The sequence below is a fragment of the Lepus europaeus genome, chromosome 17, assembly GCF_033115175.1.
Source record: "Lepus europaeus isolate LE1 chromosome 17, mLepTim1.pri, whole genome shotgun sequence".
NCBI classification, from domain to species: Eukaryota; Metazoa; Chordata; class Mammalia; order Lagomorpha; family Leporidae; genus Lepus; species Lepus europaeus.
The window spans coordinates 36,071,492-36,084,326 of record NC_084843.1 but is presented as its reverse complement, the minus strand read 5'-3'; the positions used below and the strand labels follow the sequence as shown (position 1 = coordinate 36,084,326).

Here is a 12,835-nt window from a genome sequence, read left to right as displayed (position 1 = left end):
TCTGCTTCTAATTCTACCTCCCAGCTAATGCACACACTAGGAGGCAGCAGGTGATGGCTCTAGTACTTGAGTCTATGCTACCCACATGGGAAACCTGGATTAAGTCCTTGGTTTGTAGCTGTGGCCTGGAGCATGCCTAGCTGTTGTGGGCACTTGGGGACTGAACTAGTGGACAGAAGATCTCTGTCTTTGTTTCTCTGCTTTTCAGATAAAATGAAAAAAAAAAAAAGATTTTGAGAAAAGAAATGTAATTGGAGTAGAAGGAGTATAATAACCCTTGGAAACAATATTGGAGAGTTTAGTAAACAGTATTGGAGAGTTTAGCCTTTATCCCCTGTGAACTGTGAGAAGCCACCAACAGATTTTACGCATTAAAAGCATAGTCAGATTTGTGCTTTAGAAATATCTCTCTGGGAGCCGTGCTGTGGTGTAGTGGGTAAAGCCACAGTCTGCAATGCCAGCATCCCACATGGGCACCAGTTTGTGTCTCAGCTGCTCCACTTTGGATCCAGCTCCCTGCTAATGACTTGGGAGAAGCAGTGGAAGATGGCCTGAGTACTTGGGACTCCTGCAACCACGTTGAAGACTCAGATGAAGCTCCTGGCTTTGGCCTGAACCAGCCCCGACCATTCCAGTCATTTGGGGAATGAACCAGTAGATAAAAGATCTCTCTTTGTGTCTCCTTCTCTCTCTCTGTAACTTTGCCTTTGAAATAACTAAATCAATCCTAAAAAAAAAAAAAAAAAAGATAAAAGAAATCCCTCTCTTATGTGGAAAGTAGATTGAAGAAGAGCAAGAGTGATGGCAGGAAGAACCGGCTAGGGGACTTTGCAGTAATCCTAATGAAAGAGGTTGGTGACCTGAAAGGAAATTATAGCCATAGAATTTAAGGGATGCTTAGGAAGTCAGAACAACATGAATTGGTGATGATTTGCCTGTGAGGCATAAGAGATCTAAAGGAGTCAAGTGTAGTAACCAGGTTTCTGCCTTGGAAGGTGTTAGCATTCATTATGATGGGAAATAAGACAGGAGGGTTTAGAAGAAAAAGATGATAGGGCCTGCATTTTGGCATTTTGTGTTAAGCCGCCACCTGCAGTGCAGCATCCCATATGGTCCCTAGTTTGCACCTGGGAAAGCAGCCAAAGATGGCCCAAGTGCTTGGGTTCCTGCCACCCACATGAGCAGCCCTGATGGAGTTCCTGGCTCCTGGCTTCAGCCTGACCCAGCCCTAGCTGTTGTTGCCATTTGGGAAGTGAACCAGCAGATGGAAGATCTCTCCCTCTCTCTGTGTCTCTCTCTCCCTCCTTGTGTATGTCTCCCTTTGTCTTCGTAATTCTGCCTTTCAAAATAAATTAAAAAATTTTGAAGATCTATCTCAAAGTGTACAGTCAAATAGAGGTATCTAATGAGTAATTAGATAATGCAGATTTGGACTTTAAGAGAAATATTTTACTGGAGTTGTAGATTTGAGAGATATTAGCAATGAAGTCGTGAGAGTATGAGACCACCCAAAGATACCACATGTAGTAAGAGGAGAAGATTTAGGACGAAACCCTAAGCACAGCATAAAAAAAACCCTAAGCATAAAGAATGACTGGAGGAGGAGAAATAGAGCTGGTAGAAAAATAGAAGGAAAGGCTGTGTTGGGTGGGATTCTAAGCAAGGAAAGGTCATTTACGAAGCAAGGGGGGTCAGCTTTGTCAGAGGCTTCAAAGAATTGCAGTAATCTGAAAAGCTGTGGGAGTCCACTAGATTTAACACCTAGGAGATAGTTGGTGATCTTGGTGAGGATAATTTTGCAGCTGTAAATGGTTGCAAGAAAGTGAAAATAGAATTGTAGATTATACTTCATGAAGTATAAGTGAGGATACTCATCTTGGTAAAATTTTACATTTGGGAGACTGAGAATTTTTAAAAGGGTGTTGGCTGATAAAGCAGTTTAGCTTGAAAGCACATTGTATATCATTGACACAAAACAATGTTTATTTATTTATTTATTTATTTATTTTTTGAGGGAGACAGAGAGAAAGGTCTTCCTTTTTGCCATTGGTTCACCCTCCAATGGCCGCCGCGGCTGGCGTGCTGCGGCCGGCGCACCGCGCTGTTCCGATGGCAGGAGCCAGATGCTTCTCCTGGTCTCCCATGGGGTGCAGGGCCCAAGCACTTGGGCCATCCTCCACTGCACTCCCTGGCCACAGCAGAGAGCTGGCCTGGAAGAGGGGCAACTGGGACAGGATCAGTGCCCCGACCGGGACTAGAACCTGGTGTGCCGGCGCCGCAAGGCGGAGGATTAGCCTACTGAGCCGCGGTGCCGGCCTAACAATGTTTGATAGTATAGTGGTCAGAAAGCTACTCTCTAAGGTATTCTAGGAGTTACAGTATAAACTGGACGTCTTCTTGAATTGACCGGAAGCCTTCAGTGAAGGTAAGTGAAAGAGATCTCACAATTTGGTAACTGAGCCCGTAAGCTGGTTTATAACTGTCATGGCCACTCAAACAGTGAGGCATCTCCTATAGAATGTTAAGCATCAGAACACAAAAAGGTATTAATATATGCTTTCTCTGCTTGTCGGAAGTCTAATAATATGATTTATGAAATAGGGATAAATTCCCATTTTTAGAAATATTTTGATTTTCTTTAAAATATAAAAAATAGTATAGAAGTATATTTTTGATACAGATATTTACTATTAATTAAAATATGAAGTCAATTTAATTTTCACATTTTTAGGTGATTACAATCTTTTTCTAAAAATTAAAAAAAAATTTTCTTTTTCTACAGCAATCTTTCCCAAAGAAACTCCCCATGTCTCAGTCAGTGCCTCATATTTATATCCAAGTTAAAGAATTTATTTATGCCAGCCTTAAATTTTCAGAGTCATTGCACCGGAGGTAAGTTTATTAGTAAATACATATTTATTATAACTTTTTATTAAATTTTAACACCTTTTTTCATGAATATGTGATAGATTATTATCTCATAGGAAAGACCTGTTTTACTGATATTTATTGTTAACTTGCTATAAATTAATACTGTATTTTTTTACTTCTTGTTATGTACATCTTCAAACAAAAATATTAGTGTACCAAAAGGGTAGTGGGAAAATGTCAATATCTTAAAATATCTATTTATCATCTATTTATTTATTTGAGAGCAAAGAAACTGATGGTGGAGACAAGTAGACAGAAAGGAAGAAAGCACCCATCCACTGGTTTATTCTTCAAATTCCTACAATAACTGGAACCTGATTGGGCCACAGCCAGGAGCCAATAACTCAATTCAGGTCTCCCACGTGGGTGGACAGAACACAACCACTTGAGCCATTACTAGTGTCTTCCAGGATCTGCACTGGCAGGAAGCTAGAATCAGGAGCCAGGGTGGATATTGAACCCAGGTACTCTGATGTGATATGCAGACACTCTAACCAGCATCCCAACTGCCAGGTTAAACATCTGCCCTGCCCATTATCTTTTATTTTAAGATTTATTTTTATTTATTTGAAAAGCAGAGTTAGGGAGGGAGAGAGGAGGAGAAGAGAAAGAGAGGGATCTTCCATCGGCTAGTTTACTTCCTGAATGGCAGCAACAGGTAGAGCCGAGTCAGTCTGAAGCCAGGAACCAGGAACTCCATATGGGTCTCCCAAGTGAGTGACAGGGACCTAATACTTGGGCCATCTGCTGTTGCTTTTTCAGGCCCATCAACAGGGAGCTAGATCAGGAGTAGAGCAGCTGGGACTTGAACTGAGCCCATATGGGATGCTGACATTACAGGCAGCAGCTTAACCCACTGTGTCACAGCTCCAGCTCCATTTCTTTTTTAAAGATTTATTTTTGTTTATTTAAAAGACAGAGTTACAGAGAGGGAAAGAGAGATAGATAGAGGCCTATTTTTTTAAAAATTCTGTTTTCCTTGAACTTTTTGAAATACTCTTGTAGAGATAATTTGATTGAAAATGCCGATGTTCTTACCATTGAGATTTAATGGTAATAAATACTTTTCTATAATTTATTTTGCACTAAAGTCTTTTAAAGCAAATTCTAAAAATAGTGAACTTTTGGTTGAAAATACAGAATGCTTTTAAAAGTTTGTGGAAAATAAAGATAATTAAAAATGAATCTTAATGAAGAATGGATGGGAGAGGGAGTAGGAGGTGGGTTGATTTGGGGGTGGGAGGGCGGGTATGGGGGGAAGAACTGCTATAATCTAAAAGTTGTACCTATGAAATTTATATTTATTAAATAAAAGCTTTCTAAAAAAAGTTTGTGGAAAAATGACATTAAAGGATGAATTTATTTTGGTGCAGATTTTTATGGTTTAATTTTTTAAGCTTTATATTATTTTCCATTTAATAAAATTTGTGTAAAATGGAACTTTTAATTAAAATGAGTGGAAATTAATTTTTCTTGTCGAATTCCAATTACTTCTTATTTATTTATTTATTTTTCTCCCAAAGAAACCTTTTATTTAAGGAATACAAACTTCATGCATTTCATAAGTACAACTTTAAGAATATTCTGATTCTTTCCACCATACCTGCCGTTCCAACCAGTCTTTTACTCCTCCTCCTCCCTCTCCCATTCCCAGTCCCATTCTCCACTGAGATCCATTTTCAATTAGCTTTATACACAGAAGACCAACTCTATACTAAGTAAAGGGCTCAACAATTGGTGCAAATTTTTTTAAAATCCCTGTATAGGGTTTTTGTAATGCACATTTTCCATGAACTTTTGGAAGACCTCTTATACTTCAGTATGTGTTTCTGCAAATAATGAGAACATTTGATTCTTTAGCCACACTAAACAAAATATCATTATTATATAATGTCAGTTCCTTCATCCTTGTCCGTATTGTCTTAATTGTCCCAAAATTTTTTTTTTTTTTTTTTTTACCAGCAGAGTGGACAGTGAGAGAGAGAGACAGAGAGAAAGGTCTTCCTTTACCATTGGTTTACCCTCCAGTGGCCATTGTGGCCGGCGCGCAGCGCTGATCCGAAGCCAGGAGCCAGGTGCTTATCCTGGTCTCTCATGCGGGTGCAGGGCCCAAGCACTTGGGCCATCCTCCACTCCACTCCTGGGCCACAGCAGAGAGCTGGCCTGGAAGAGGGGCAACCGGGGCAGAATCCGGCACCGCGACCGGGACTAGAACCCAGTGTGCCGGCGCCGCAGGTGGAGGATTAGCCTATTGAGTCGTGGCGCTGGCCCCAAAATGGTTTTTTAGAGTTAATATGCTGGAATCAGGATCCAAACAAATTTCACACCTTGCATTTGTTGTTAAATGTTTTGGCAGTATTGCCTTTTTAATGTTGACATTGACTGATGTGCACATCTGATACTATTAATAGTTTTGTTTTTTCTCAGATAGACATGAAGTATAATTTTGAACAAAATCTGTAGAATAAGTAAGGAATGTTGTAGTCAGATGGTATTTTTGTTGGCAGTTATCACCAACTTAATTTCACAAGCAAGAAATTACCATTTATCTATGTGATAAAAATTATACCTTACATTTATGGAGGTAGGAAATGTGTATTACTGCTGTTTGCTGATAAGGAATCTGAGGCATAGGAGGCTGGTTTGTTTATCCAGGATGACCCAGATAGATGGAAAACTGGAGTGCAGAGCAGTGAAAGTGCCTGGCACAGTTTTGGCAAATAAGGAACAATCTCTTGGTGACGCAGAACATTTACCTACGCTACATCTTGTTCCAGCTATCTGGGTTGCATCCTGCCCTCTAGTTATATGATGCATTTCTGATTGTGAGCACTGCTTGGAAGACAGAGAGGTGGTGCTGCCTTTTGTAGAAACTCTTCCCCTGAAATCCATTTTTCTGAATTTGTGAACTGAATATCAGAAAATACACTTTTTCTGTGGGAAATGGTACTGAATTTTAAGTCACAAAAAGGTATGAAGGTAGTTCAGATATTTCAGTTACTTATTTTTCAAGCTGAAACAGTGAGAACAATGACAGTGGTATTATGATATCTATCTCTGTTGTAAACTGGTATTATTTTGGATTTAAACAAAGTATAAATAAATGGAAAAAAGCAATGTCTGTTCTACTAGAGTGAAGGAGTATCTGATTTTAGATCATGTACTTTTCTTTCATTGTGAATAGGAATTCTTCAAAAGATTCTTTAATTTCTGTTGTGAATAATATGAATGGGAGAAGAAAAGAAAGTGAAGGAATTCAAATACCCAGCATATAATAACATCTGTGGTGCTATCTGGTTCCCATAAGCCTGAGGTTCTCAAAGTTTGATCCCCAGGCCAGCAGCATTAGCATCACATGTGCAATGGTGGGAAAGGCTGCTTCACACCTACTGAATTAGGAGCTCTGAGAATAAGTTCAAGGGCTTTGCCAAGTTCTGTGAGTGATTTTGATGCACGCTAAAGTTGAAGAACCACTGCTTAAGCTTTAACATAGTCTACCAGCCTTTTACTCTAAAGTCTCCAACAATTTATCTTTAAGACATTGATGCCAGAGTAATATATTCCCTGTTGTACACAGCATGACCTGTACAACATAATCCAGCATTTGAAAAATGAAAATACAAATACTGAAAAGACATCACATAAAATGACCCCTAGTGTAATGGTAGGCTTCAATAAAAACTATATCTTGTGACTCAAATGACTTAGAGATACCAATAATTTATACCTATTATATTTTTCATTGTAAAATTCTTATATAAAAATAGTAGAAGTATAAGTCAGTGGTTAAGAACATAAGCTCGGCCAGCGCCGTGGCTCAACAAGCTAATCCACTGCCTTCCGGCGCCGGCACACCAGATTCTAGTCCCGGTCGGGGCGCCGGATTCTATCCCAGTTGCCCCTCTTCCAGGCCAGCTCTCTGCTATGGCCCGGGAGTGCAGTGGAGGATGGCCCAAGTCCTTGGGCCCTGCACCCCATGGGAGACCAGGAGAAGCACCTGGCTCCTGCCTTCGGATCAGTGTGGTGCGCTGGCCGCAGCACGCTGGCCGCGGCAGCCATTGGAGGGTGAACTAATGGCAAAGGAAGACCTTTCTCTCTGTCTCTCTCTCTCACTGTCCACTCTGCTGGTCAAAAAAAAAAAAAAAACATAAGCTTCGGGGCCGGTGCTGTGGCACAGTGGGTTAACGCCCTGGCCTGAAGCGCCGGCATCCCATGATCCCATGTGGGCACTGGTTCTAGTCCCAGCTGCTCCTCTTCCAATCCGGCTCTCTGCTGTGGCCTGGGATAGCAATGAAGGATGGCCCAAGTTCTTGGGCTCCTGCACCCACGTGGGAGACCTGGAGGAAGCTCCTGGTTCTTGGCTTCGGATTGGTGCAGCTCTGGCCATTGCGGCTATCTGGGGAGTGAACCAGCGGATGGAAAACCTCTCTCTTTATCTCAACCTCTCTCTATAACTCTGATTTTCTGATTTTCAAAAAAATAAATCTTAAAAAAAAAAAAAAAAAGAACATAAGCTTCAGGGGTGGGCTTTGTGGTATAATGGGTTAAGCCACCAATTGCAACTCCTGCATCCATATGGGAGTACTAGTTTGAGTCCTAGCTGCTCTGCTTGCTTGCTTTTTTAAGGATTTATTTATTTACTTGAGAGAAATAGTTACAGACAGAGGGAGAAACAGAGAGAGAGGTTTCCATCCACTGGCTCACTTCCCAAATGGCTGCAATGACTGGAGCTGGGCTGATCCAAAGCCAGGAGGAGCCAGGAGCTTCTTCCGGATCTCTAAAACACTTGAGCCATCTTCCATTGCTTTCCCAGGCCATCAGCAGGGAGCTGGATCGGAAGTGGTACAGCCAGGACTTGAACCAGCGTCCCATGTGGATGCTTAACCTACTATGCCACAGTGCTGGCCCACTTCTCTGCTTTCTGTTACAGCTTCCTGCTAAGCCTGGGAAGGCAGCAGAAAAAGGCTCAAGTAGTTGGGTCCCTGTCATCCCTTTAGGAGACCCAGATGGAGTACTGGCTCCTGCCTTCAGCCTGGCCCAGCCTTGGGTATTGTGGCCATTTGGGGATTAAACCAGCAGATGAAAGATTCTCTCTCTTTCCCTTCATTTTTCTTTGATATTCCACCTTTCAAGTAAATAAATAAATATGTCACATCCTGGATTAGGCAGGGAGAGTAGCTTCCCCTGGTCCATGGACATGTTTCTCAATATGGAAATAAAGCGAAAAGTCCAGAAGAGTGTAAAATTGAAAATGGGTTTATTTTCAACAAGCAACAAAATCTCTCCAAGTGGAAGAGGGGCTGCAGAGCTGGGAATCCATTGCACCAGAGGGGCTGATCTCTTTTACGTTACTTCTCCTCCTCCTCCTCCCCTTATCTGTGATGTACTGACCCTCACCTGGTGCATGTACAAGGGTCATATTTGGATTGGCTCCCCTGCCTCTCTCCACAAGTACAGAAGGGGCTGGTGGTTGGATTCCCCACCTCTGTCCATGAGCTGCAAAGGGGTCAGTAATTGCATACCCCAGAGGTGTGGAATTTCTGGGAATTTGCCCAAGATGCACTCTTTTTTCTAAACCTGCCTCAGAGGCCATCTTTCCCTACAAATACTTTTTTTTTTTTTTTTTTTTTTGCCAGGCAGAGTTAGACAGTGAGAGAGAGAGAGACAGAGAGTTATAGACAGTGAGAGAGAGCAACAGAGAGAAAAGTCTTCCTTCCATTGATTCACTCCCCTAATGGCCGCTATGGCCGGCGCTGCACCGATCCGAAGCCAGGAGCAGATACTTCCTCCCAGGATCCCATGCGGGTGCAGGGACCCAAGCACTTGGGCCATCCTCCACTGCCCTCCCGGGCCACAGCAGAGAGCTGGACTGCAAGAGGAGCAACCGGGACTAGTAGCTGGCGCCCCAGCCGGGACTAGAACCCGGGGTGCTGGTGCCACAGGCGGAGGATTAGCCAAGTGAGCCACAGCGCTAGCCCAAATACATCTTTTTTAAAAATAAGTAAGTCAGTAAATAAGCTTCAGACTCTTACAGACAGTGTGAGTCTTGCCGAAGGCACTTATTAGTTGTAGTAGGACCTTGGGCAAGTCATTGAATTTCTTTAAATTGCAGGTTTGTTATCTGTAAAAAGAGGAAAATAATTCATGGGGTGGTTGTTAAGAATGAGAAGAGGTAATGCATATGTGTAAAGCACTCCGTGTAGTACCTGCCCCTGGTAGGCCCCTAGGTCTTGGAAGAGGGTGTGATGCTACAATATTAGATGTGACTGGAGTTTGGAGTGTTTATATTTTATTTTGTAAGCATTTGGGAACTGCTAAAGATACTTAAGGAATGACATGATTAGTTATATTTTAGATGTGCGGGCAGCTCTCCTTGGTGAAGTGAGGTGGATTGGGGCAGCCAGCTGGGCTCGGAGCAGGGTCAGGATGGATGAGGACATGCTGACCACCCTGAAAATACTCATCATCAGTGAGAGTGGAATCAGAAAGTGTAGGGAGCAAGGAATTTCGTGGAACTTGTCAGTTTCTGCATGTCCCCTGGACAAATGCAAAGCCAGCTTCAGACTTCCAAGGTTTCTCTCCAGCCAGCAGCTTCCTAGGATCTGTCTGCAGGGACTTCCAGGAGGCAAGAACAAAATGGGATGAAATACCTAAAGTCCTGAAAGACACACTATGACAGCCAAAAATACCATACCCAGTAAAGTTGTCCTTCAGAAATGAAAGAGAAAAACTTTCGAAGACAAGCAAAAACTGAAGGAATTCCTCACCACCCCAAAAGAACCCTACAAGAAATGCTTAAAGGAGTCCTGCATTAGAAGTGAAATGATGCTAGATTCATAAAGAAAACATACAGGACTCTCTCACTAGAGCAAAAACATAAAAGGGAGTGTGACAGGCATTGTAGTACAGCAGGTTAGGTTGCTGCTTGGGACACCCACATCCCATATTGGAGTGTTGGTGAGAGTCCAGTTTCTCTGCTTCCAGTCTGGCTTCCTGGAAGGCAGCTGATGCTGGCAGAAGTACTTGCCTCTCTGACACCCACTCGGGAGCCTCAGGTGGAGTTGTGGGCACCTGGCTTCAACCTGGCCCAACCCTGGCTATTGTGGGCATTTGGGAAGTGAGCCAGAGGACTCTAAAAAAAAGTTGCCCTCAGAGAAGTATTAAGTAGAACAATGGTTAGCAGGGCCCCAGGAGGGCTGTGAGTTTAGGAGTTGTAGGTTCAAGCTAGTTAATGGCTACAATTATTCCAACTGGACAATCATACAATGTATGCCTGTAATGCAACATCATATTCAATCATATATATGCTTATGTGTAATTACGTGTTGATCAAAAAGTCTATTAAAAACAATATTAAGATCTCATAAAATATCCTATAATTAAAATTGAGACAGATTCCTCAGGATGAACATTGCCTTTTTTTTTTCAATCTCCTTCCTCCCCCTCTCCTTTTTTCTACCCTTCTTTTCTGCTTGCGCGCACGCTCTCGCGCGCTCTCTCTCTCTCTCCCTCTCTCTCTAATGAGGCTCCGACCACATCATGTGCAGTTTTGTGAAGATGATGGCTGGGTCATTTCTGGAGGGCAGGGGCACTGTCTCACAGGTGTGCCCTGGGTGTCCAGCTTAGCATGTCAGTTAGTTTTTAGTGATGGAGAAATCCATTAAACAACGTTTGACATAAAAAAAAAAAGTTATATTTTAGAAAGCTTGCTCTGGCCTTAATGTGGATGATAGATTAGAAGAGGATTTAAAAATAACCAGAGATGAGCATTTAGCCTAGCTGTTGAGACATTGGTTGGGATGCCTCTGTCTCATTTTGGACTAAAGTGCCCAACTCCATTCCTGACTTCAGCTTCCTGCTGATGCAGACCATAGGAGACAGCAGTGCTGGCTCAAGCAGTTGTATTCCTGCCACCCACATGGAGACCTGGATTGATTTTGAGGTTCCTGGCTGGGGTTTTCTGGCTTGGACCCCGAGCCTGAAGCTGTTGTAGGCATTTGGGGAGTGAGGCTGCAGTTAGGAGCTTGCTCACTCACCCTCTCTGTCTCTGCCTCTCAAGGTAATAAATAAGTAAATAAATAATAAAGTGAGACAATGGATTTTAATTTTAAAAAATCATTACGTTGAGGTGGTGAAGGTAGTGATTAGAGGCTAGAGAAGTGAGAGAGGTAAAGGGAGTTTGGATTAAAAATATAGGGGAAGCTGAGTGTGGTTTATTGATTGTGACAAATATTTCATACTTTTTTTTTTGACAGGCAGAGTGGCCAGTGAGAGAGAGAGAGAGAGACAGAGAGAAAGGTCTTCCTTTTCCGTTGGTTCACCCTCCAATGGCCGCCACGGCCGGCGCGCTGCAGCCGGCACACCGCGCTGGTCTGAAGGCAGGAGCCAGGTGCTTCTCCTGGTCTCCCATGGGGTGCAGGGCCCAAGGACTTGGGCCATCCTCCACTGCACTCCCGGGCCTGAGAGCTGGCCTGGAAGAGGGGCAACCGGGACAGAATCCGGTGCCCTGACTGAGACTAGAGCCTGGTGTGCCAGCACCGCAAGGCGGAGGATTAGCCTAGTGAGCCGCAGCGCCGGCCAATATTTCATACTTACAAAATATATGAATAGTAGGGGTAGCTGCATGAAGTATATGTAGGAACTCTTTGTACTACACGATTTTTGTTTTGTAAATTTGAAATTATTCTGAAATAAAAGGTTAACTTACATGTGTTGGTACAGAGCACACTGTTTTTTTTTTTTTTTTTTTCTTAAAAAAAATTTTATTTATTTGAAAGCCAGGGTTACAGAAAGGCAGAGGCAAAGAGAGAGAGAGAAAGGGAGGTCTTCCATCTGCTGGTTCACTCCACAAATGGCTGTACTGGCCAGAGCTGGGCATATCTGAAGCCAGGAGCTTCTTCCAGGTCTCCCATGCAGGTTCAGGGACCCAAGGACTTGGGCCATCTTCTACTTCTTTCCCAGGCCATAGCAGAGAGCTGGATTGGAAGTGGAGCAGCCGGGACTCAACTGACTCCCATTTGGGATGCCTGCACTGCAGGTGGTAACTTTACTCACTATACCACAGCGCTGGCCCCATGAACACCTAGCATTCTAAAAGGTACATGTGAGTGCTAATGTGACAGCAGCAAAGATTATCAACTTTTTCCTTCTTTGATGAAAATATTTATCATTTTTATTAGTTCAATTTCCAGTGGTTCTTACAAATTCAGTGATCATTACTTTGTCCATTCAACATAGCATTTATGCTAACATTTTTTAAAAAGTGTGTTTTACTTAATATATGGACTAGTTTCATTTTGCTAATGAGAGGAATAAGAATTCAGAATACATAGCCGGCACCGCGGTTCAATAGGCTAATCCTCCGCCTTGCGGCGCCGGCACACCGGGTTCTAGTCCCGGTCGGGGCACCGATCCTGTCCCAGTTGCCCCTCTTCCAGGCCAGCTCTGTGCTGTGGCCAGGGAGTGCAGTGGAGGATGGCCCAAGTCCTTGGGCCCTGCACCCCATGGGAGACCAGGAGAAGCACCTGGCTCCTGCCATCGGATCAGCGCGGTGCGCCGGCCGCAGCACGCCTACCGCGGCGGCCATTGGAGGGTGAACCAACGGCAAAAGGAAGACCTTTCTCTCTCTCTCTCTCTCTCTCACTATCCACTCTGTCAAAAAAATGAAAATAAAAAAAAATTTAAAAAAAAAGAATTCAGAATACAGAGCTAAGGAGGTGAGTATTTGACTTAGCCATTAAAACATTAGTTGGGACACTGCATCCGATGTCAGAATACCTGGGTTTGACTGGACTGGGAGGCAGCAGGTGATGGCTCAAGTAATTGGATCCATACCACCCATGTGGGAGACCTAGACTGAGTTCTTGACTCCATTCTGGGCCTTTGGGGGGTGTACCAGGGAATG

At 43.2% G+C, this 12,835-nt stretch overlaps 1 protein-coding gene across 1 annotated transcript in view; it reads left to right on the top strand.

The window, feature by feature from the left end:
- Nucleotides 1-12,835, top strand: part of EXOC6 (exocyst complex component 6) — a 188,924-nt gene that overhangs the window by 90,743 nt on the left and 85,346 nt on the right. Inside the window, exon 15 of the mRNA XM_062214680.1 lies at nt 2,783-2,892. Coding sequence (XP_062070664.1) covers nt 2,783-2,892 — 110 coding nt within the window. The remainder of the gene's footprint in view (nt 1-2,782; nt 2,893-12,835) is intronic.